This window comes from Phodopus roborovskii, unplaced genomic scaffold (genome assembly GCF_943737965.1).
Source record: "Phodopus roborovskii unplaced genomic scaffold, PHOROB, whole genome shotgun sequence".
NCBI classification, from domain to species: Eukaryota; Metazoa; Chordata; class Mammalia; order Rodentia; family Cricetidae; genus Phodopus; species Phodopus roborovskii.
The window spans coordinates 5,050,944-5,076,723 of record NW_026126480.1 but is presented as its reverse complement, the minus strand read 5'-3'; the positions used below and the strand labels follow the sequence as shown (position 1 = coordinate 5,076,723).

Genomic DNA, 25,780 nt, shown 5'->3' with positions numbered 1-25,780 from the left:
CAGGAAAGGCTAACTGAGAGACAATGGAAGGTAACAATGTGGGCTGAGGAGCAGAGACAGGAAAGGAATGAACATGTGTGAACAACAGATTAGAAACTGGAGCCATACATCACCCTACATGTGGAGTGGGGGGAGGGGTGGTCGGGGTGCATGTGAGGGGGGAGAGAGGGAAAGACAGAGGGAGGGAAGAAGAGAGGGAGGGAGAGGGAACTGGGATGGATATGTAAAGTAAAAAAATAAAATAAATTAAAAAAAAAAAGAAAGAAACTGGAGCCACAGAGTGAAAACCCATTAATGCTACCAGATTCTGTTCTACCCCATTTCCCCCTTGGCCTAAGACAGGGTCTCACTAATGTAGTCAAAGCTGTCTTGGACTCATGACACTCCTCCAACCATGGTCTCCCAAGTGCTAGGATTACAGGCATGAGTCACCAACCTAGGCTCAGGATAGTGTTCTTAATACATCAAACAATAAGGAACCATAGCACATTCTGAACAGAAGAGTGACTTGATTTAGATGATTAATTTGACCCATAGGAACAATAGTGGAAAGGGATCTACAGAGACAACTGGCCTTGTTTTCCACAAGTTAGGGTGTCACAGCAATGGGGTTCCAACAGTGGGGGTACACAAATAAAAAGAAAAGACTACAGATGGAATCAACTCAAACATCATAAGTGAAAATATTACAAGAGAAAGAAGAACTCAAAATAACTGACACTTCAAACTGTAAGGTCTTCTTTCTGCTCAGGTCCAAGGTCCCTTTCCTCAAACTGTGCTCACACACAGGCATACTGAACATTGCTGTACTCAACTTCTCTAACTGCTGTACTACACACACACACACACACACACACACACACACACACACCACCACCACCACAACCCACCCACCCATTTCTTTCAAGATAATCATAAGTTGTAATCATCTTAATTACTTTGTGTGTATAGGTGTTTTGCCTTCATGAATGACTGTGCATCACATGTGTGAAGTTCCTTTGGAGGATAGAAGTGGACATTAGATCCCTGAAGTGAAGTTAGATGGTTGTGAACAGCCACATGGGTACTAGAGATTGAACCTTGGTCCCCTGAAAGAGCAGCCAGTATATTTAACCAGAGCCATTGCTCCAGTTCCCTATCTGTAATCTTCTTAATATTTATCTGCTTGTTATATTTTTGTTGCTCAGGCAGAAAATGAGCTCCTCAGGAGAAGTCAAATTGCTGTCTGCAAAGTCATGCTTGATGTATATAAATAAACATAGCCTCAATGTTTTATAATTGGCCTGCAGAGAGAAGACCTACAAGAAACCTCACATATATCGAGGCAGACTAGGATAGTGATTAAAACAGCTAACTGTGGTTTAGTTTCCCCATGAATAAATTAAAGACATTAGTACTAAGATGTCACTGATAGGGTCACTTTGAAAAGTCAGTATGTATAAAGTGCTTGGAACACTGCCTGGCACATAGAAATAGCTCAAATGGTATCTATTATTTACTATTGAGATTATTAGAGGGGGTGGAGATTGGGGAGAGAAAATTAGACTGAGCACAGAACAGTTGAGGTGAGAGACCACTTAGAAAGGACTTGACAATGGTCTAAAGGCAGTCATGGGGGAAACAGTGGGCATAAGTGTATGAGTGTTTTCCTACTAGAGCCAGAAGGGACTAAAAGCAGACTGATGGAAGGGGTCAAAGGGTGGGAGCAAATGCAAGCTCTGATCTGATTTCTGTGGCTTTAACTACCTTTCAGACACAACCAAATTCCTCTTGGAAATCTTTCTTGTTCCTTTCTCCCTCTATCCCTCTTACAGAAATGAGATGGGAAAGGACACATTTTTTTTTTTTCCTCTTTTAATCCTTGCTCTAACTGTAAACAGAAGGTAAGGATGTAAAATACTAAGTAAAAGATACAAAGCAGCCATGGATGTACAGTAACGGAGAAACAAGTGTAGCTACATCTACCCAGGCCAGTGCCATGGTACTGATGGTCCTCAGAGTGCCCAGACTTAGGTTCCCATGCTATCACATACTGCCTGTCAACTAAAATAAAGCTAATTTTTATTATAGCTTTTTAAACAAATTATTAAATGATTTGAGTTCATTGTAATTTTAAAAATATAGAGAAGTAGAAAATATAAAATGAAATATATTAGTTGCATACTCAAAAACAATGAGATATCACCTATTGCTGATTTTTCCACCACAGCTAAAAATTACCTTTCACTTTGCTCCGTTATAAGCATATGTGCAAACATATTGGACTCTGTCTAGGGATGGTGTAGCTCTCAATATCATCCCATTACTGCTCCTTGAATTGGGGTGTTTGCTCTTTGCTTCTAAGTCTCCCTTCTCCCTCCCCAACTCCTGCCTTAAAAGTCACCGTGTACAATCCTCTTGTACAATCACCAGTGACCATGCTCATTTCCCCTCTTCCATGACAAGTTTGCCTCCTTGCTTACTACCATTCCACATAACACCTTTGAAATTTTTTCATTTCTCTTGTTGCATTTTCTTCCATCTTCCAATAATTTTGTCTTCTACTTGATCACTACTTCATCTTCAAATCCTAGATCTTGTCATTCTCAGTAACACCAACTTGCAGTATTCTGAATGCCAGGCATTCAAGCTTCTTCTTTCATTACAGTTCACCATTTCTATGATGAGTCCCTAAATCCTTCAACCTCACTACTGTCCTTTTCCCCACTCATCCTCATTCCCCTGCTTGCATGGCTTAAAATCCCATAGCCAATAACTGTAATTATGCCCTTGATGTTAGTCTATAGCCATGCCCACTTAGTTATCTGGGCTGGCCTAGGATCAAGTGATCCTCCTACCCCTGCCTTCTCAGTATCAGAAAATACAAGCACATTTCACCATACCCAGTTAAGATGAGCATCGATAAGAAAACGTCTTCACTAACTCCTCTGTTGTTCTTTTCCATCATGAATTTCCAGCTTATCTGCATATTGAAACAGGCTCAAATATTTTTTCTGCTCCACCTTTCTTCTGAACTCCTGACTCAAGTAGCAAGTCTAGGAACAAGTTCTTCATCTCCTCACATCCCCAAACTTATTCTCCCAAAGCCTTCTCCACCTTAGTAAATAACAAATTCATCTTCCAATCTGTTTAGGTCAAGAAACCATGAAGCCATCCTCTACTTCTACTTATCTCTCACTCCACATCAAATTCATCAACTATACCTCTCAATTATATCTTCAAAAAAATTCCTGAACTTGAATACTTCTCACACTTCCACTACTACTCTACTAATTCAAGCCAACTCTGTAATTTGATTTTTTTTTTCAGCAGCCTGCTCTTCCTGCTCTACCCAGTTCCCCTCCATAGTCCATTCTTAACACATTAGCTAGATCACTTCGGTTTTAAAACATTAGTCAGAATGACCCTCTTCTGCTATTGATAATCAAAAGGCTTCTCACCTAATTCTTAATAAAGACTCAATTATTTACAATAGTCAAGGTTCCCATATAGTCTGTTGATGGGAGATGTCATTCTGTATATGTTTCTCATACTGGTTAATGAATAAAGCACTGTTGGCCAATAGGAAAGGAAGATAGGAGGGACCAGGAGACAAGGAGGAAAGAGGAAGTAGTAAGGAGGAGTCAGCATGGAGAGACCGGGGAGACCAGACGCCTGCCCCACTCCCCGGTAGGTGAAACCACGTGGAAATAAATAGAAATGGGTTAATACTTAAGACAGAGCTAGCCAATAAGAAACTAGTACCTGGCCAACAGAATTGAATCTAATACAGAGTCTCTGTGTGTTATTTGGGGCTGCCGGCGCGGCGGCAGGACAAAACCAGGCGGCAGGCAGAAAAACCTTACTCCTTACAGTCTGTCCCCTTTTTTCTACCTTCCTGCCCTGTGTCCTACTTCTCCTTCCCTTGCAATGTACCCTAGCCACATTGGTCTTAGAATTGTTCTCACCAGACACACACTTAGCTCTGAGTTCGTGTGCTTGTTCCTCCCTATGCCTAGAATACTACATATAAAGTTCTTCCCCCAGTCACTAGAATAGTGACTAGAATAAAGCAGATACCCAATAAATACATAAATTTGAAGACACATTTGCTGTGGTCTGGATGTAGTTTGTCCCCTCCAAGAATCCATATGCTGGAAGTTTGGCCATGATCAAAGATGTCGGTAGTTGGTGAACTCTGTATGAGGTGGAGTCTAGTAGGAAGTAATTAGGTCATTTGGTACACTCCCCTCTAAGGGATTAACTTATGTAATGAGTCTTCCTAAGACTTTTTTATAAAATAATGGGCTGCCTCCTCAGTGTTCTCCCCATCTTTTCATATATCTCCTCTTATTAGTTCCTGAGGTGACATGATGCAGCCACCAGAGTCAGTGGCACACTACAGCTTAAACTGTTGTACTCAACATGGTTCTATCATTTATAAAGACTCACCTTGAAATACTTTGGTATAGCAGTGGGAAATGAATTAATGTAACACTGTACACTCATTTTGTCTGTTTTCATTATTTTCCTACATTGTCATATGTTCCTTAAAACCAAAATTATTAAGTGCTGATAAGACCAACTTTACAAATACACCACAAACTAGTTACAATTTTTACTTGAAAAACTAGTTGGTTTACAAATGAAATAAACTGGATATGTCTTCCTTTGATTTTTCTAAATTTCAAACATGTCACTTGTTATGAAGGCTTAATAAGGATGTGGAATACAGAAAATGAAAAGATGTGGATTCCTTCCAGACTAATGTGGTTTGATCATGCCAGACTGCCTGAAACAGTACAAGGTGATCCTACAAAGCAGCCTTACAGACTACAGCCAGGATTTCTGAATCTTCTTCAAATCCCCCATGACAGCGCCCCTTACCAGCAGGAAGTAGTTTGGAAAGAATAACGCCCAAATTCCCAAATATTGTGTATAAATGTTTGTTTTCATTTAATTGGACTTTGTTATATAAAATAAAATAAAATAAATTAATAAAAAAATAAGGATGTGGAATATAAACAGATATTCACCAGTTCTTTTATTATTTTTATTATTATTATTATTACTATTATTATTATAACATACAGCCATCATAATGTCAATGAAAAGACCGGAGACATTGAAACAGCAGATTAAAAAGTGACACAATTATTGTTCTTTAATAGCTTGATCAAGGCAACTTCTACAACTTCAGTTAAATCCTGTATTCAAGAATTGTAATAATTCCAATTAGATATGAAAGGCTAAGCATGCAGCTTACTGACAGAGTACTTGCCTAGCATAGATAAGCACTGCTGAAAAAACAGATACAATATATACTCAATAAATGTCAATTCACTTATAATTAGCAAATAATAACTACAACTTTTAAATATTGTAAGCTACAACAAAAATATTTTTATAATTCTCCCACATGTATCTATTTTCTAAATATATAATAAATATTTTCAATATAGAACTATTTTTTTTTGTAATTATAATGTGTATGTGTCTGTGTAGGTACCTGCTGAAGCCAGAGGCACTAAACCATCATGGATCTGGTATCACAGGCACTGTTATGAGACACTTGACATGGATGCTGGGAACCAAACTCCAGTCTTCCTCTCTAGATCACTATCTTTAGAAACATTGCTCCTCAGTCAGTAGAACCCATTGGTATGGGAGATGCAACTTGTACTTTACAACAGTCTAGGTGACTTTTGTGCTATCTGTAGGTTCAGTCCTGACCCCCCACAGACTATTATTAGGTTTATCTCGGTCATTCTCCCTAGACTTTTATCTTGAGCTGAGTCAACAGCACCCATCTTTATAGAAGAGGCCATATGTACTTTGCAAAGAGTTTTAATGTAAACATGTTATAAGTTTTGTTATATACATGGGATTAAGAAATTATCAAGAAACTTCTTTTCAAAATTGTGCTGAGCTTAATTTAAATACGATTAAAATAAATTGCCCAGTGTCAGACTCTAAAAGTTTGAACCAACATCAGCAAGTCATGTTGAACCAGAATTTCCTTCTTGCCTCATGCAGATCATTACTCCGCTGGTCCTAGTGTTTGCAGAGACCCTTACACTCAGTCCTGTGACTTAACTTTTTTGAAGGCATAGTCTTCCCTATAAAGTAAGATAATAGCATCTATTTCATAGTATGCATAGTATGGCTATCAGTATGCATGAATGTTTAAATATTCACCATATTACTTAAAACACATAAAGCTTTCAGTTAAGTATTAGCAGATTTTTACATTACCAATATATTAGACATGTGCTCTATATTTCATTTTACTCTTCTACTTCTTTAATTTATGGTCTATATTTTCAAATCAAAGTTTCTTATTAAGATGAACTATGTAAATCAAGTATCTGCCTATAATCTCATACAGGAATCTGAGGGAAGACTATCTCAAATTCTAAGCCAGTATATGATCAGCAGCAAGACTCAATCTCAGAAGGGGGTGGGGGCTAAATCCTACCTACTATGTAGCATTAGAAGTGAAGATAAAAAAGACATATCATAAGGATTCCTCCTTACTGATATTCTTTCTTCTCCAACCTGCCTAAAACCAAACTGAAGTCAAAAATATGTAGTAGTAGAAATGACAAATGTTGAACTGAAATGTACTTTGCAGTTGTATTCATAGCTTGTTTAAAGTTAGGATTAAAATATTGCATAGGAGCAACTCACCAAGGGCAATTAATGTTCTGGTAAACCCTGGAATCTGTGCCACACTACTGTTTCTAATGAGGAGCGCTACAGACCCGAGGTACTTGTTGAATGAATTCAAGGTGCATCAGAGATGAGCACAGCCAATCATATTCTAAACATTAGTAACAGCTAATTGAGAAAGCTAAGCAGATTCCAGAACACACACTGAAGTGTTCTGTATCTAAATCCCAAAGAGCACAAAATGTGCTAACAACAGTGAAAACCCTAAAGTTAATTTGTATTTAGTTACATTTTAACATTAACTGATAAAACATTAGGCACTCAGCTATCTGAACTACTATTTTAGTAGTCTTATTAATAAAAAGTCATTCTAACAATATCTATTACCAAATTTTTCCTCCATATTTTACAAAACTCAAAATAGTATAAAATCCTGGTATCCTTTTTACATGCCTACGTGAGAGAAAAACCATTTCAAGAAAGAACATTAATTCCTATCTTAGCTTATAAACAAGGGTTTTAAAATAAAATGCAACAGAAAAGGTTCAGAGAGATTTTCATGTTTTCCAGAATAACAATTTTAGCCATAAGGAATTATTAAATATAGTATTCTGAATGGAAAGAATTAAAGCATTACAGAGAAAGATGAAAATAATTACTACTTAGCATTTAGTGACTCTCCAGTGATTTACACTGAGCTACATAAGCTCTTTGCACATATCACCATATTTCCTAACAGACCTGTGAAATGTGTACTATAGTTATTACCATTTCGCTAATTATATAACTGGGGCTACCTCCAGGCAACTCATCAATTTACTCAGATAGGGCAAAACCAGAATTAATTCTCAAAGCTGTTATCTCTTGAGCCTGTGCTCTTAAATATGACCATATTTAACTTCGACCCAGCTCCCCACCCCCCTCCATGTAGATCAAATCCATCACATCTAAGAGGCCAGCTATATGATCTTCAAGACTCTGTCCAGAAATCATCGAACATAGCAACAGTGAAGAATTCATACAATACTAGTTATGCTCTAGGCCAAAGGAAGGTCAGCAACAGAAAGCAATAATGAAGAGAAAGAAGAGAAAGGTAATCATCAACATCCTCTTCCATGCAGCTCCTTACAGCTGCATTTCAATGTTCATCAGGCCACTGAGGCAAAAGTTGGGTAGAGGAACCCCAAGCAGGAACAGAAAGCAGAACTGAAACAATGTACATACATCCAAACACCCCAGCTCACTGATGTCCTCACCCCACAACTGAGGAAGGAAATGTGGAAGGCCTACAGGAACAAGTGGCCATGAGGTCCACGCTGGAACAAGACACAGACAGCAGCAATGCTGACCAGCAGTTAATAGCTGGGTGCAGATAACCAGTAGTGTGCAGAAGAGACCTAATCACTGCAGTCCCAAGTTAAGCCATTGTGAAAGGCATAACCAGCCCAATGGCTGAGCAGCAAGACGGACAAAGTATTCAAGCAGAAATAACAACAGATAAGAAATTCAAAGGTTGGAGAATGCCCTCATGGGCACAGGTAGAATTAAGAAATCTGGCAGAAAGAAGCTATTCCTTGTGTTTGGGATCATGGTGACCCTTGATTCTAATCCTATTTAAATATCTGCCTTGCTTGCTAAGATGTCTTTTGCCTCCTATAGCTAGAATGACTTGTTGTCTTGGAGCTTTGTTCTACACTTAAGAATACACTTTTATTAAGAATGTATAAGTGGAGGCTAGGCATACAGCTTTCAGTAAAGAGCCTGAGTTCTGAATCTCCCCCATACCTGCATTCTCTAAAAAACTGGATATGGCTTTTGCCTATAATACTAGAGCTGAGGAGAAGCTCTAGAGATCATTGTCCAGCTAGCCTAAATTCAGTGAGAAATGCTATCCCAAAAAGGATTTTTGAGAGCAATTAAGGAATAAAACCCTCTGCAAACATCCACACATATATACATGTGTACCTGTATGCATATATCCACACTAACATGTACATATACCACACAAGTATATATACACACACAGAATATAAATAGGGTAGAGATGTAGCTCAGTTGGTGCTTGCTTAACATTCCCAATACCACATAAACCAGACATGATAGTAAAAGTGTCTAAAAGTACAAACTCAGTACAAGCCTTGAGTATGAGTGCCAAACATACTTGCCAACTACTGAAAATGTTTTTTAAAGAAGTCTTAAATTATATTAAAAGATGGAGGGGGTGGCGGTGGCTCAGTAAGTAACAGCATTTGTGTGAGCATAAAGACCTGAGTTCAGATCAAAGCACCCACATTAAAAAAAAAAAAAAAAAATCAGTCATGGCTCCACACTTGCCTGCAACCCCAATGGATGAAGACAGGCAGGGGGATCACTAGGACTAACTGCCTGCTAAGCGTCCGGGTTCAATGAGAGAACCTGTACGATAGTGCATTACACCTGACCTCGACCTCCTCCCCCACACATATGTGCACTCACTAGTGCAACACACACAGAGGAAAGAAAAAGACAAAGGAAAATAAATTAGCATTTAGCATCATTCTATTCCTCTACCCTTCCATTCCTCTTGATGCATTATTCCCAGAGAGATTCTAGAGATCATATGTTCTAAAACTTTTCCCTCTAACTTTACTGTTAATAACTGGATGTTGTAAAGAGTTATACATGTATAACAAAAAATTCAAAAGATCCCAGTACAAACATCAGGGATAGTTCCATGGTGAAGGGCCCTGAGTTCAATTTTGTTTTTACAATAAACAAACAAAAAAAGTGTTTGTTTTTAAATCCCAGGATAAAGAAAGCAAACAGAAGCAGAACACCCCAAGTGTGCTACTAGGGTTCTTAACATAGCCTTCCTTTCAGCTAGACCCAGCTAGCGTCCACATCAGCTGGCTCCACACCAAGGATTTTCTAGGGAAAGTACCAGACAACGTGGTGCTGACTCCAGCTTCTCAGTTTACAAGGAGGAAACTGTACCACAGGAGACTAAAGGAGCTACTTCAGAAAGACTTCGGGTATCTCTGTGAAACTTAAAATATTTTCTGTTTTTGATAAATCCAAATTTAAATTTCTAGGATTTTTTTTTAAGTTTCTAAATTAAATAGTTCTACAACCCCAGGCCATCCCTCTTCCCCAAATTCCTATTCAAACTTCCCATCAGTAACTATGCATCAATAACTGCCAATTTAGGACAGCTACTCTGCTAGGGGTACGTTACCTGCTTTCATTTAATCGTCACTACAGCTTTCAGTAAGCCATAAAACAGCCTCAGAAACTAATTGTAACTTGTTCAAGATTACAAAGTTAGGCCAGGATCTTGCTGTGATTTCTAAAGCCAAGCTCAGATTCTTGCATTCTTTCTAGTCCCAGTGCCTTGCACATTCATGTTTACAGCAACTCCTAGAAATACAGAGTTACACGGGTTCCTTGTCATTTCAGAGAACACATGTACTTTTCCATTCAGAGTAATAGTAATGCCTCATGCATTGGAGACTCTTAAAACTGACAGAGACCTGATCCTTGCACTAACCTCAGGTCTGGATTACAGACCTTCAGCCTCTACAGGTAACATTTCAACTAAGAGAAGCAGTTTAGTGAAGAAGACAGGCTGGATCTGTACAGTGCTAGTATTCTATAATAGGTACATTACTATTTGTGTTGAGAGAACTAGAGGTCAAGGTTAGTCTTCTCCGTACACTAGAATTCGGGTTCAGAGACCTGGGGTCAAGGTTGTCTCCATAATTTGGTTTTGGCCAAGGGGTGGGGGGAGTTTAGATTGAAGCATCCTCTGAGGGTTGGTTGAGAAGTGTTAAGGAATATGTATCCTGAATCTCCAGAACTGGAAGAAGAAATTTCTCTTGGTCTTTGTTGGGGAACACGGGGATATCTTTATTGATAAATTTTAAATTAAGGCATAAAGCCACCCTCCAGAAAACGTGACCTAAAACCAAAGCAAGTCCTAAGTATTAGGGTTAGAACTTGAAGTGGGCGGCGGTGCTCCATCTAGCTTTACTAGCCAAGCAAGGTTCGGGCGGTTGGAACCCGGGACTTGGAACCCCTACTTCCCAGGCCTCCGCTTACCTTCTGTTGGAAGTAAAAAACTGAATAGCTATTGGCTACAGCAGGGCCAGCTGTGGGGTTGTTTGGCAAGTGCAGGTTGCCGGTGGCTTTTGGCCCAGGCCGGATCATCCTGGCGGCCCCGAGTGACAGGAAAGGTAAAAGCAGGAGAACCCGGCAGCCCATGGCTCGGGATGGAAGCCACAGTCTAGGCAGCTAGAGAAAGAGGGCCACCGGCAGAAGCGCGCAGCCTAAGCCCAGCCCAGTAGCTCCGCCCACTGCAGAGTAGCTCCTCCCCTCGGGAAACCCAAAGCTTGGCAGCTCCTGGTCCCAGAGGCATCGCCTCCTCCACACTAGTCACTCGCCTTCCTCCTCCCCGCCCACCTCCACTGTGGTCACACCCTACGTCGGCCTTTATCCCGCAGGGCTTTGCCCCATCCTTATCTCTGGCTCCCCAAGCCCTGTCGCTACTTAGGTCACGCCATATCCACGCCTTTATTGTCACCATCACACTGTCCCCACTGCAACACCCAGCTCTCGGCAAAACCTACATAATGACGAGAGAGACAAACAGAGAGACTTAGTGACAATCTTCACCAGGCATGACAACACACGTGACCTCTCACTCAACCAGAACAGCAACCCTGCAGACCGTATGACTGTCATTCCTACTTAGGTGAGGAAACAAGGACAGGGACTCGACACTGGGTCTCTCGGGAAGGCAGCAGGAAATGGAAGGAAGTTCGCAGATCTCTCTGCCCTCCCGCAGGCTTCACAGTGCCCGCCGAGCCAGCCCCACCGTACTCAGTCCTCGGGTCAGCCCGTCGTCCATGCAGACTAAGCCTTGTCCCAGCCAGAGTAACCCATCCAGGCCGGGCCAGGCTGGCCGCGATGGCTGCTCCCTCTCCAGCAGCGCCCCCTCCTGCCCACCCCGCGCCGACAACCTTCACCGGCTCGCACGACCACGGCGTCCGCCTGAGAGGCGCTGTCACCCCTTCCCACGCCTCGCGCCCTCCCGACTTCCCCCACACATCGCCGGAGGATCTACAGCTCCACCAGTCCGAGGAGAACGTCCCTCGAAACCCCGTCTCTACCCACAGCTTGACAACAAAGGTCGCTCGCCCGGAAAAGCGAAACGCCCTGCGGAGACTTTCCTGATTGGCTCTCGGGAAGCTCCGTCAAGGCGGAACTTCCGGCGGAAGGGTACGCGGGATATTCGATTGTTGGCGTTTACCGAGCTGCTGAGTCTGAGTGGCCGGCGTCCTCTCCTGGTTGCCCGGGCTTGTCCCGATCCTTTGCTTCAGGTGAGAGGAGATCCAGGAAGATCTTCTTGAGGGGCTCTGGATCGAGAGACTCCTAACGAGGCGCTGTAGCCCTGCACTCCACGTGAACCTACGAGGTTAGAGGGGAAAATCAATCATTTTCACGTTCCTTGGCGAATGTTTAACATTTATTGTTGCTGCAGAGCCCCGGAAGCCCAGAGAGTAAAAAGGCTCGACTTTCTTCTGGTAGTTGTAAAACTATGTTAGCTGGCTACTGTGCTCAGTAGTGAGTGCTAGGTGCTGACACAGGTTTTTTGTTTGTTTGTGTTCCCTCGAATTGCTTTGAGTGCCCAGAGAAAATGTTTAACCGAATAATGTGCGCAACCCAGACACTGACAGATTTCCAGACTCCTTGATCTCTCGCATACATAATTGAAATCCATGTCCTGCCCTCCACACAACACTGCCATTACCAAAATCTAACCTGTGAGTGTTGCATAGCTGTGGCAGTAGTCTTCCAGCTGTTTCCCCCTACTTATCCATTCCCCATTTGACCAGACAAATGAGTGAAATTTTGATCAAGGTACTGCCCATTTAAATTCTTTTAGATGCTCCTGTTTCCTCGATGTTTTAAGTCCAAATTCCTTAATTTAGGTTAGAAGCCCTTTGCCCTTGCCTGCCTTTCCAACTTCAGCTCTAGACCTTGTCACACACACTTCTCATTGTGGGAGATCAAACTGAGAATATCACACTCCATTCATGCATATGTCATGAATTAACCCCAACCCCAGGGTTTGTTTTGTGTTCCTCAAAGGCACTATCCTTCTAACCCCCAAAACTTTTTTTTATTCCCAGGCTTGTTCTGACTCATTATTTCTTCGTTTTTGAATTGGGGAGTAACAATATTTCATACCAAAGGGTCTGGAGGTGTGGATTATAGGCCGGTAGGTTCTTAATCCTTTGCTCTTATGTCTAATATCCATATATGCATGAGTACATACCATGTTTGTCTTTCTGTGTCTGGGTTACCTCACTCAGGGTGGTTTCTTCTAGCTCCATCCATTTGCCTGAGAATTTCAAGATTTCATAGTCCCCCCCCCCCCCCCCCCCCCCGATGAGTAGCACTCCATTGTGTAAATGTGCCACATCTTTATCCATTCTTTGGTTGAGGAGCATCTAGGTTGCTTCCAGATTCTGGCCATTACAAATAATCCTACTATGAACATAGTTGAACAGATGCCCTTATTGTATGAATGTGCGTCTTTTGGGTATATGCCTAAGAGTGGAATTGCTGGATCTTGAGGTAAAAGTTGTTTCCTAGCTTTGCAAAACTGAATCACAGAGCAATTTTTTATTTATTCTACAGATAAATTTTTAAGGGCTTCCCATTATGCCAAGAACAACCAGGTATTGGGTGGCTTCAATTAACAAGAGAGACTGCTGTCCTAAGGGTAAGTACCATATATATATATATATATATATATATATATATATATATATATATGTGATCACAATTGAGTGTTAATAAACAGAATAACACAATTGAGTGTGGTGAAGTACATCTATAAATCCAGCACTCTAGAGGCCAAATTATGAGAATCTCTAGTTTGAAGCAGCCTGAGCTACATAGAAAGTTAGGGCAACAGAGAAAACTAACTTTTAAATGGGGGTAAATGACCATGGGTTTGGAAAGTCCTTTGTAAAGAATTGATATATAGAGCTGGTGGATATGATGTGGCTTGTGGAGGAAGGGGACAAGAGAGGGAGGAGTCTTAAGTATCTAGCCATAATAATGTGGGGTTTTTTGTTTGTTTGTTTGTTTGTTTTTGTTTTTGAGGCACGGTTGAATTATGTATCCTTGGCTAGAGTGAAGTTTGCTATGTAGACCAGGCTAGTCTCAAACTCACTGAAGTCACTCTGCCTCTGCCTCCTGGTAGAATTAAAGGCGTATACCACCACACCCTGCCTTGTTTGTTTGCTTTGTTTTGTTTTGTTCTTCTTGATAAAGAATTTCTAGTTGGGTAGGAAGGAAAGTGGGGGAAGGAAAAGAGCATGATCAAAGTAAATTGTATGAAATTCTAAAAGGATAACTATTAAAAGGAAAGAATACGCTGAGCAGAGACAGGCTGATATTTGTGAGTTCAGGCCAACTGGTCTACATAGTGACTTCCAGGACAGCCAGAACTGCATAGAAACCCTGTCTCAAAAACAAACAAACAAAAGAAATAAAATGGTAGATGTGACCTGGCATGTGAAAGGTGGGAGTGGATGAGGAAGGGAAGAGTCTTCAGTATCTGGTCATATGGCTGCTTAGAAATATTACTATTTACTAAAATTGAAAAGATTTTTTGTGTTGAGAAAGACTTAAAAGGATTCAATCTTTGCTACTTATTAAACTTTGAATTTGTTAGACTTGCAAATGCAGTTGGCTCATATGTAAGAAGTTACATTATAGAACTCTTTGCCTTGTTTTATCAATACACATTGATCAGTAAAACACATTGTCTGCCTGATCCACAAATAACTTCCTGAACTTGAACACAAAGTCCTGTTTGTTTGGGTTTGGTTTTTTCTTTTGGTTTTTTCCTACCTCAGAAGCTCCGAGCTTCTCCATCTCTGTTATAAATATCCCAGCAATGATTCCAAAAGTAGAAAAGCTGTGTTGTACACCCTGAGGCTTTCCTGGTTAATATTTTAACAGTATATTTTCTTTTGATGAAAATTTTGTTTCTGCCTTTTTATTTTAACAGATCTTGCCTCAAGTTTATTTGTAAAAACAGCATAGGGCACAGGTCATCTGCAGATAGTATGTAGATGTGTCACACCAGTCCATCTGTCTTCACAGTGGCAGAAACCTTTTCTATGGGGCCTTGGCGCCTTTGGGAGCCTGAGCTGGAGCTGCAGCCTGGGCCTTAGATGGAGCCGAGGCCTCTGCCTTGGTTTGAACCTTGGGCTTTGGTTGGCAGAGCCTACAACCCTTGGCCATGTAGTTTCTAATCTTCTTCCAAAGCTTGGGGTGAGCCATGAAAGCCAGGTGGCTGAGTTTGCAGACAGGACACTTTGGCATCTTGGGTTTTACCACCTTGGGCTTCACAAGAGCCTTGATGGCCTCTGCGCGTGCACTCATTGCCTTCTCGTTGTTTGCCTGCATCTTCTTCGGGCCTTTCTTGTTGTGTTTCTTGGCAAAGTTCATGTTCCTCAGAAACTTGGGGTCAACCCCCTTAAGAGATTCGTATCTTTGCGATCCAGGTTTCTTGATGCCATTTCTGTGCCATTTCCAGGACTGATTGTGTGTGGTGTGGTTCTTGGATTTGGCCATGTCTGAACGGTATCCGTTGGCTCCCAAAGCACCTGGGACCTGAAGAGAAAGAGCTGTTTCTGCCTTTTGTACATTTAATTTTCAGTATCCTTCCTACTTCTTATCCTTCTAGGATTTTCATGTTAATGCCAGTACTTATTAGGAAATCCTTCTGACTGCCTTTTGGAAAGTTAGATATTGTATGTGTTCTTAAAGGAGATCTGCCTGCCTCTGCCTCGAATGCAGTGCTTAAAGGTGTGTGCCACCATTCCCCGTTTCCATATTAATGATTTATTGTGATAAATTATTAAGTATCTTTGGTTGTGGTATAGTTACCCATATATCTTTAACACTAAACCTGTGCCTTCCTTCTTGAACACTGACTGAGGAAATCTCTGGAAAACAAAAAAGGGAACAATTAGCTCTCCTCTGTGTGCCATTGCACTTAGACTTTCTCCCAGTCTCTTCCCAGTCTTGATCTCTCCTTGTGTGTTATTGCTAAGTTTCCTACATAGCATTTTTGTTATGTTTTTTCTTATTACAAGAGCTGTGCATTTAGGGGAGAAATGGTTTAGATGTTAAGAGACCTTGCTGCTCTTGTGGAGAACCTGGGCTCAATTTTCAGCACCCTCGTTCAGCAGCTCACTACCACCTACCTGTAACAGCCACTCCAGGAGAGCCATGGGCACCTGCACACAGGTGCATGTACACGTGTAAACAAATACATATATAAATAAAGTAAATATTCCCCCCACAGTTACACACTTAAAAAGTATTTTAGATGGGTAAAAAGTTTAATGATTTTAATACCACCACTCTGACAGAAAATAGTTTTTCTAAACAAAAATTATATTATCAAAATCTCCCTTCCACCCCCCAAGCAAAAACCTGATCAGTCCCTTTTTATGTTTTCTAATAACATTATGTACAGTTCACTTAAATAATTTGTCACTGTTACAGAAATTTTTTTCTTCATCATTTTCTATCATCTCTTATACTAGAATATAAATCTAGTTAGTAGGAAACTAGAATGTCCCTAATTTACATATAGCAACAATTGGCACTTAGCAAATATACAATATATTACAGTAAGTAAATATATTGAGCTTACTAAGTTGGAACATGGTTTGCTGATTGATGGAGCTGAAAGAAATGTAATACTGTACTACCATGCTTCCCAACAAAATAGAAAGATGGAAAAATTATTCGGCGAGCCAGATAGGAAGTTGTTCTCAGGTCTATAATGTTTTCCTAATTTTAATACTTATTCAGTGCTGGCACTTCATCAAACATGCATTCATCATAATCTATGCCAAGAAGTATAGATATAAAATTTATCTTGGAAGAAACAGGTTATAAAAACAAAGAAAAAACAAACAAACTCTTGGGTGCTTAAAAGGAGTTTCCTATGCCATTGTCCTTCATTTTAATTCTTAAATTCTTTTTACCATTCAGATTTTTGAGGTGAAGCACCAATAGTAAAAATAATGAAAGCTATGAACTCTTTCATTTTAATTCTAGATTTACCTGTAAATTAGTTGGGTTTTTTATTGTTTTTACATACATATTTCATCCACTAGAGGGCAATAAAACCTTAAATAAAAAAGCAGCAACTAACCTTAAAATGTGAGCAATAATATATAAATTAATTCCAAAATGTCATGCTTATATTGTTGTCCTTGTACTGGTAAATTGTATTATCTAGGCAGGCCTGGTGGCATGGGTCTGTAATCCTACCTACTCAGAGGCTAAGTCAGGAGAGTCACAAATTACAACCTTGGGAAAGCCTTGAGGCCCTCTTAGAGCAAAAAGAGATTAAAAGTGTAGCTTGGTAGTAAAGTGCTTTCCTAGTACATATGAGGTCCAAGGTTCAGTCTCTAGTACCTCAGGGAAAAAAAAATATGTGTCTTAGTTAAATTATAAATCAATCCATCTAAAGATTCCTATGTAATAAAATTCATAAAGAATTTTTTGCTGGGGGAGAGACAGCTTATTTGGATTACAGTTTATAGTCCATCACAGAGAGAGGCCAAGGCAGGGATCTAGAAGCAGGAACTGAAACAGACCATGGAGGAATGCTGCTTACTGCTTGGCTCCCAGTCTCACATTCAACTACTTTTTTTAAACAACACAGACCTCCCTGTCAAGGGATAGGACCACTCACAGAGCATAAAGGATAATTGTGTTGGACCCCCCCCCTAAAAATTGGCCCACAATAATCTTTTGCCTTCTCTATTTTGTTTTATTTTTTTATTATCCCTTAGAAGCCTTTTTTCTAATCAGATAGAAAGGGAGTGTATTGAAAGAAATATGATACCAAAATATCATTGATCTTTGTGTTGACTATATACCACTGCACATGGAGGTCTACCCTTAAGTGTACCTTATATACCTTATGAGACTTCATTGGAAAAAGCAGTGGGAAAATCTTACTTTCGTGGAAATGTTATGACCTAACAAAGGATTTGTATGAGTCTCCATGGTGAACACATTTCTGTTGATGATACTTGAAAAACTATGCCTAACTCCATCCCACGGTCAGAATTGACTGATGGCAGTCTCAGAAACAGGTCATACAGTTTTACAAATTAATATAATTCTCTGAAACACATGGAGTCCTTTATTTGGAAACATTTTATCAGCTTATTAGCATTAGCATAAATAAGCTAATCAATGAGTAAAAAATGGTAAGCCAATATACAAGTTAAAGAATTTAAAGTGAAATTATAAAAGTAGAGAGTGTTGCTTTTATTTCTTTGATATGGTTATATAAACAAGGATTGTTTATTAAAATAAACTGATCTCTTAGACCTTGTAACATTTTTATTTGCTATATGTAAGTTCCTTTTCTATCCCCAAACGGTAAAACTCTACTCAGTAGAATCTACTAAAGCAGTTTTCAGCTTCTATGCAAGTAATTGAGTTCAAGACCAGCCTGGACAAAACAGGGAGAACCTCAAAAACATGGGGGAGGAGGAAGAAAGAAGTTGGTTCATGGAATATCCTTCCCATTAAAATTGTAAACACAACTTCTATATCTTTTGTAAAAAAAAAAAAAAAAAAAAATGTGGACCCTGCTCCCCACACTGGGTTGCCTTGTCCAGCCCTAATACATGGGGAGGTGCTTAATCTTACTGCAACCTGCCCTTTCCTAAACAGAAAGAGAGAAGTAGTGAATTGGAAGGAGAGGGGATCATAGGGGTGAGAGGAGAAACTGCAGCCAGGATGTAAAATAAATAAATGAATAAAATTACTTTTAAAAAAAAGTGCATATGAACGACCTAAGTGATGTCTCTCCTAAATTACTAGAATAGACTACTTATTCAGAAGTAGTAGTTCAGTTTTTCAGTATGTCATTATAGGGCTTTGGATATAACTCAGTAATGGGGTACTTGATTACCATATATGGGGCCCCACATTTAATTTCCCAGTACTTAAAAAAAAAAAAAGTCAGTATATTGACACTTACTGCCTTCATTTTGATAATGAAACAAGAGAAAATATTGACTGATTGGTTTTCATAAGAATAATAATTGACAGGTGATTTAACATTTGCAATGAGTCCCATGCTTGTTTTCTCTTACAGGACAAAATATAGACACATGAATAGAAGACGAAAATTCCTTTTTGCCTCAGTGCTTGCTCTCCAGAATTCGAGTTTTATATATCCATCATGTCAAATGTGCTTTTCTCGGATAATTCTTGACACCAAAAGGTAAAATTCAAGACTGTGTGTGAAGGGAAATACAAATAGACATTTTTGTGTCTCTAGGGCAAATGCACACTAAACTCACAGTGAAAAATAAATCTTTTAAAAACTAATAAATTTCAGGACATTAAAAAAATATGAATAAATTCTTTTAAAAAAAATTTAGGCGGGCATTGATGGCACATGCCTTTAATCCCAGCACTTGGGAGGCAGAGGCAGGCAGATCTCTATGAGTTCTAGGCCAGCCTGTTCTACCAAGCTAGTTCCAGAACAGGCTCAAAAAACCGAAAAAGAAAAAGAAATGCAATTTTATATTGATTTGATTCTTTAAGACAGGGTCTCTGTGTAGCCCTGGCTATCCTGGAACTAACTCTGTAGACCAGACTAGCTTCAAGCTCAAAGATCTGCCTGCCTCTGCCCTATAACTGCTGGAATTAAAGGTGTCCAGCACCACCACCTAGCTTACAAGTATATTCTCGTGTATAAATATTTCAAGGTTATTATTTTGTTACACTGTTTCCCATCAATTTAGCAGTTTTGTATATGTTTCTTTCAGTTTGTTGGTATTAAAAATCTGTGAAGTTCATCAAACTAGCTATAGTAGTGCTTGACTGTAGTTCCATCTTCCTGGTGGTAGAGGCCAAGGATCTCAAGAGTTCCAGGCCAGCCCTAGCTACATAATAGTTGAGGCCAGTTATGTCACACAGACCCTATTTCAGGAAAGAGAAAAAAAAGTTGCTGACTGTAAAATCTTTAAGAAGATTTAAATTCACTATTGGTATATAAACTACCAGCCTAAATTTGGACTTTTCTAGGTTTACTTGTCCCAAGTGTGGCTCTATGGGTAAAGCTGAAAGTGCCAGTTACAGATACAGACTTTCCTTAAAAGTGGCAGAATCCAGCAAACTGTATATCATTACTGTGTTTGGGAGCTGCTTAGACAAATTTTTTGGACTCACAGCCACTGGTTTGAAGAGGTAAGAGTCTTTAAATTTTCTTTTATCTGACTGCTCATCTAGCATGCCAATAGGATTTGAAAATGCATATTTTGAAGGCATTTGCATTTACTAAAAAGAAGCCCTTTATCTCAGGCCATCTATTTCCTTAAAAGATAATCTACTAGAAAAGGAAAATTTCACATAAATACATATATTTGTGGTAACTACTTAAAATATTATAAAACTCTAATCCAGATTATTCAGTTATTTCAATCATTTTACAGATGTATCAATTGAGTGTTTCTATTGCTATGAAGAGACACCATGACCACAGAAACTCTTATAAAGGAAAACATCTAACTGGGTGGCTCGTGTACAGTTCAGAGGTTCAGTCCATTATCATCATGGCAGGACATGGCTGTGTGCAGGCAGACATAGTGCTGGAGAAGAAGCCAAGAGTTCTATATCTAGAGCCACAGACAACAGGAAATGAACTGACACCGGGCATAGCTTGATCACAGAAGACCTCAAAAGCCTGCCCCTGGGCTGGAGAGATGGCTCAGAGGTTAAGAGCACTGGCTGTTCTTCCAGAGGCCCTGAGTTCAATTCCCAGTGACACAGTGACTCATAACCATCTGTAATGAGATCTGATACCTTCTTCTGGCCTGCAGGGACACATGCAAACACAGCACTGATACCTAAAAATATATATTAAATAAAAAAAAAAAAAAAAAAAAGAAGCCTGCCCCCATGGTAACACACTTCTTCCAACGAAACCACACCTTCTAATAGTGCCACTCCCTATGAGTTTACGGTGACCAATTACATTCAAACTACCACAGTGACCTAAGACATAGCCTTGAGACTTTAAGAATTCATATAAGTAAAAAATTTTTCTCATGCCAACCGTCTTCCCTCTTTCCCTAGCATTTTTCAGAAGAAACATGTGCTCATATCATACCTGAGAACAAACTCATTCGAAGGAAAGGAACACTAGAAGAACCACTGCAGGGAAAGAGAAAAGACCATTACTGCCATTATTGTTTTTCCTTTTCCTTAGTATATCTTTGGGGTCTGAAGATTGAGAGTGTACTTTTTTTTTTTTTTTTTTTTCCTTATAGTGCTATAGATTGAACTTAGGGAAAACTTTACACATGCTAGTCTACCTCTAAGCTCCTTCCCCCAGACTCTGTAGCAGGCATCTTGTTCACACTGGCTAAGTTGGGTTTTTTTTGTTTGTTTGCTTGTTTGTTTTTGTTTTTGTGGAACTTTAAATGATTTTTCCTTTTTTATACTATGGGAACGTAGTAGGAACAAAATGCCAAGGTCATACTTTTTATTTATGTGTGTGTGTATGTATGTAACTGACAACATTCATGCCATATTTTAAAATAATTGTGTCTTCTGATTTTACTGCAAAGGTAAAATTTCAAAGTTCATCACTTTATTTTCTTTCAAAGGTACCTTGAGAATTCTAGTGAAATCCCAGAACCCCTGGACAGTGGTAGAATGCAGAGCCTATTGACCACAGCAGTGGAAATTTGTTTTGTTGGACAAAGCTTTGTGTTTGGAGTGACGGTAATTGAGATGAGCTTCCTTTTGAATGTCTTCTTGATCCCCATTGTAATGAAATGATTGTAATTCTCCAAGCTCTTTTTAGAAGATATATAGATATTAGAGCTTATAGGAGCACTTGAAACTATAGAAATAGCTTACATGTGATCTATTTAAATATTATAGGTTACAACTCCCAATTACAAAAGCCAAAGAAGCCCAATTCAGTGTTTTCAGAGCTTTGAAAGGGGGGTGAGGATTTATTGTGCATTATTAGGTACTTGGTTTTGAAAGATTTCTTTTATACCAAATTCCATACAAATTACATAGTACAATTCTGTATCTTCTATAAAAGGAGAGAAATGACCTCAAAGACAAATATCTGAATGTTCATTAAAAACATTAAAAATATATTAAGCCCTGGTATGGTGGTACACAACTTTAATCCCAGCACTTGTGACACAGATGGATCTCTGAGTTCAAGGCCAGCCTAGTCTATATAACAAGTTCTAGGCCAGTGAGCCCTACATAATAAGATCCTGCCTCAAAAAGAATAGATTAAGAAGAATGTTCTTAAATACATAATAGTAGAAAGAGTTAAAGTGTTCTATTCTGAAGGACTAGTAACAAACTATTCTAAACTAAAAAGAAATGGAAATTTGATTACACTGTAAATGATGTAGTAGAAAGAATATGGTACTACAAAACAGGCAATACGGAAAACCCAAAAACAGAAACCAAGAGCTAATGAACTTTTCTTTGTTAAAATATTATGTAGTTTAGTTTTCGTTTTTCTGTTCTTTCACAAATATAATAGTACCAGCACTTATAGAATAGACATTGTGCTAAATATTATACCATTTTGTTATTGTTAATCAATTATCTTTATTTCACAAATGAGGAAATAAGGCACAGAGGAGTAACCAACAAGGATTTGAAGTTAAGTCTCTGTGCCCAAGTTCATACACACAGTCCCTGCGTGAGGCCTCCAAGCACTCACGTCTTTAGTGTGTGCTGTTCTTTCAGTAATAGTACAGGAGTTGGAGTTAAAGCAGTTAGCATCATATCTCATTTAACTTTTAAATTCCTATTTCTTCCTTGAGCCAAAAGAAAGCCATCTTGTTCTCATTTTAATTCATTTACTTCTTTCATAGAATTTTGGAGATATATGTGGACATGATTCAGACTCTAACTTCTTGCAGTCATGCTGTAAACACAAAGAAGAAGTCAGAACACTAATAGCTTCCCAGATTGTTCTGCCTGACCCACATATTACAGGCTTTACTGTCATTGACTATTTAAATCAACTTTTCAAGAAACATCATTGCGACTCTCAGGAGCATAGCAGCCACTCCCTCACTTTCGATCACTCAGACAGTGATCTTGGCAGCATGCATGGCTCTGTGAAAACATCCTGTTTTCTGGAGTCCTGCAGCAAAGATGATCTTCTCAGATTCTGGCAGCCATCACTTGAACTGACTTCAACTGACTCACAAGTAACAGCTAATGATGACTTTTCAGCTTCAGAACAAATCCTGGCCAGTGGTACTCCTGACAAAAACAAACAGTGTATCTCCTTTTCTGAAGCCACTGGTTCTAAGAACTGTCATGATCCCCTTCAGAGTTCACAGACCCTTGTTTCTTGTATGGACAAGAATAATACAACAGGGAAGCAGGGTGAAGAATTTGGTTTACAAGCTAATCATCTGAGTCCAGTTTGCCCCAGTTTTCATGAAACTAGGCTGTCTGACTCTAATTTATTCCCTTCACAAATGCAAGAACATTTTGAAGAAGCTAATGCAGAATGCTACAATGAAACAGAAATTAAAACTGAATATTCCCAGTATGACATCCCATGTTACCAGCATTGTGATGTAAATACTACCACAATCCTTCAAGAGAGACCTGCATTTTCATTGTCATCCCTCAGACCTCAAGAAGCAACAAGTGCTTCTCAGAACTGTGACTCCTTTATTTGGGATGATCTACCCTTCTCTGAAAGCCTGAGCAAGTTTCTGGCAATTGTTGAAAGTGAGATGGCTGTAATTGAGACAGATACTAAGGACAGAAAACAGGTTACAGATAATGACATTGATAAATTCCACACAGACCACTGCAGGTTATCTGTGACTCCCAGGAGAAATACTGGAGCATTGAATACATCACCTTTACTCTTAAGATCATCACAAGCAATGGTGAAAGAAAACTCCAGGAAAGAGACCTTTTCCAACTGTGAGTCTAATCTAAGTCCTCAAATTCAAAGAGAATCAAAACCCAATAAGACAGCAGAAGCTGTCTCTATAGGCAGTGATAGAAGTGGTGTCTCAGAGTATTTTCTACCAGATACTTGCCTTTCAACTCTATTTACATCGTCAAAAGATATGGAAGCATCTGTTCCCCGAAAGAGGACTGCTGGGATCCTACAACAGAGGAATGAGATTTCACTCAGGTTTAACACCTCAACAAGTGACTTTTTTTATAATAATAACAAATCTTTTAATGGATGTAGAGAAAAATCACATTCAGAAACAAAAGGACATTTGACAAGCATGTGTTCTAAAAAACACAGTAAAGTTTCTGATCTTCACAAATTAAAAAGTAAGCAGTATTATAGATGGTCAAAGAACCAAGATGACAGTTTTACAATATGCCGGAAACTTACGTATCCTTTGGAGACTCTTTGCAATAGTCCAAAAAATACAAATACAGCAAAAGAATTACCTCACAGACCTATCAATAATAACTTAACACAAAGTTACTCAACTGATCATGAAGGTAGCTACAATGCTTCTGTTGATCTTTTTGATGATATTGCTAAAAATAATGACAGTGGAACAGAAATTACCAAAATATCACAGGATATTTTGTTACCATGTGAAGCATCTTGCACAGAAAACTATCCCATAGATGAAAAAGGCAGCCAGCCTTCACAAAAACTACCCTTGCAAAACATAGCATCGTCAAGATATCTGAGAGCAAGTTCTCAGTCAGATTCAGAATGTGATTTTGAAGAAAGCCAAGACTTTGTTCCATGTTCACAGTCAACTCCAGTTGCAGGCTTCCACCAAAGAATTCATGGCTTACGTGGACCTTTCAAAATGTTGCCTGCCTTATATTCAAATCTTAATGCTAACTATAAAAAAACAAAATTTTCTCCTGAAAATGGCAACGGTCAAGCTACCTCAGTCTGCCCAAAGAATGTAAAAACACCTAGCCGGAAGTCCAAAAGTCCTGATATATCTAGTTTGAAAAAACCAGAGATTTCCAACCACTGCTCCACTGCTGAGTGCCTTGAAAGTGATATGGATGAATGGATCCCCCCTACCACCCAAAAAGTATTTCTTTCAGATATCCTTGGATTCAAAGTCACATGTTTAAGGAAATGCCTTACTGTCCATCCTTCCCCCTACCAAAAAGAGTTACCAAGAAAGAAATCAATAAAAGTGGCACATAAAACCAACATGTTTAATTAAAACATGGGGGTGTTTTCTTCAGAAGCCAAATGTTGCCTTCCATTTTCAGAATACTGCCACTTTAGTGTCTGAAACTAAAAGTGCTTGGTCATCAAAATTATTTTCATATAAAGTCATATCAACCCAATTCCCAGAAATTTTAAATAAAGGCAAATCTGTTTGGAAATTTTTGTTTTCACTGACACGGGAAGCAATCCTTATATTTTGAACACTAACGGAAAATCATTCATGAAGAATGGCCTGTATTGTGCTGTTTCAATGTTTCCTGAAAGCTTTTTTTTTTTTTTTTTTTTTTTTTTTTTTTTTTTTCTTCCGGAATACTATGATTTAGATAACTGAGCACTTGAGCACTTTATCTTACACTGACCGTACTAATCTGTTTTTGTATTTAAACGTATTTGTTAATATATAGACATCCAGAAATAAAGCATTTACAAACCAAAATGTCATTAATAATTGTTAGCTAAGATAAGAGCATAACTGCTGGGCTGAGGTTGTAACACAGAGCTAGCTAGAAGGTCACTAGTCTCAATCAATTTTGGTCTATTGGATAAGACAATGTCAATACTGTACAGGAAGTGCAGTTGCAGATGTGTTTCTTCTATGTGAAGGTTAAACCTGACTGAATCTTTGGTACTACAGTTCAAAGAGCATCTTCACTGTTTTTCACAATTGGTTGATATTCTGATCTTGGAATTGTTAGTGATGAAAATACTGCTTTACATAAATGGGTACAAAATGACAAGTATTTTTAGGAGCATTCTAGAAATGGTTGGAAATTTTATACTTACTCCAAGCTAAATTTTATTTAAGTCTTTGTTGGAACTCAAAACACTGGAGAA

General features: G+C 39.1%; 3 protein-coding genes across 3 annotated transcripts in view; 1 reads left to right on the top strand and 2 right to left on the bottom strand.

The window, feature by feature from the left end:
- The window catches only part of Prcp (prolylcarboxypeptidase), a 47,559-nt gene extending 36,598 nt beyond the window's left edge, over window positions 1-10,961 (bottom strand). Inside the window, exon 1 of the mRNA XM_051192259.1 lies at window positions 10,729-10,961. Within this exon, the coding sequence (XP_051048216.1) occupies window positions 10,729-10,890 (162 nt within the window). The 5' untranslated portion in view covers window positions 10,891-10,961. The remainder of the gene's footprint in view (window positions 1-10,728) is intronic.
- Window positions 10,962-13,330: 2,369 nt separating this feature from the next.
- Ddias (DNA damage induced apoptosis suppressor) lies at window positions 13,331-24,980 on the top strand. The gene is made up of 5 exons (XM_051192258.1): window positions 13,331-13,417; window positions 18,851-18,979; window positions 19,789-19,950; window positions 21,372-21,489; window positions 22,620-24,980. The coding sequence occupies exons 2-5, from the start codon at window positions 18,867-18,869 to the stop codon at window positions 24,936-24,938; spliced, it is 2,712 nt and encodes a 903-aa protein (XP_051048215.1). The 5' UTR covers window positions 13,331-13,417; window positions 18,851-18,866; the 3' UTR covers window positions 24,939-24,980.
- Window positions 14,702-15,285, bottom strand: LOC127227906 (60S ribosomal protein L29-like). The gene has a single exon (XM_051192257.1). It carries the CDS (start codon window positions 15,283-15,285, stop codon window positions 14,827-14,829), a length of 459 nt encoding a protein of 152 aa, XP_051048214.1. The 3' UTR covers window positions 14,702-14,826.
- Window positions 24,981-25,780: the final 800 nt, after the last annotated feature.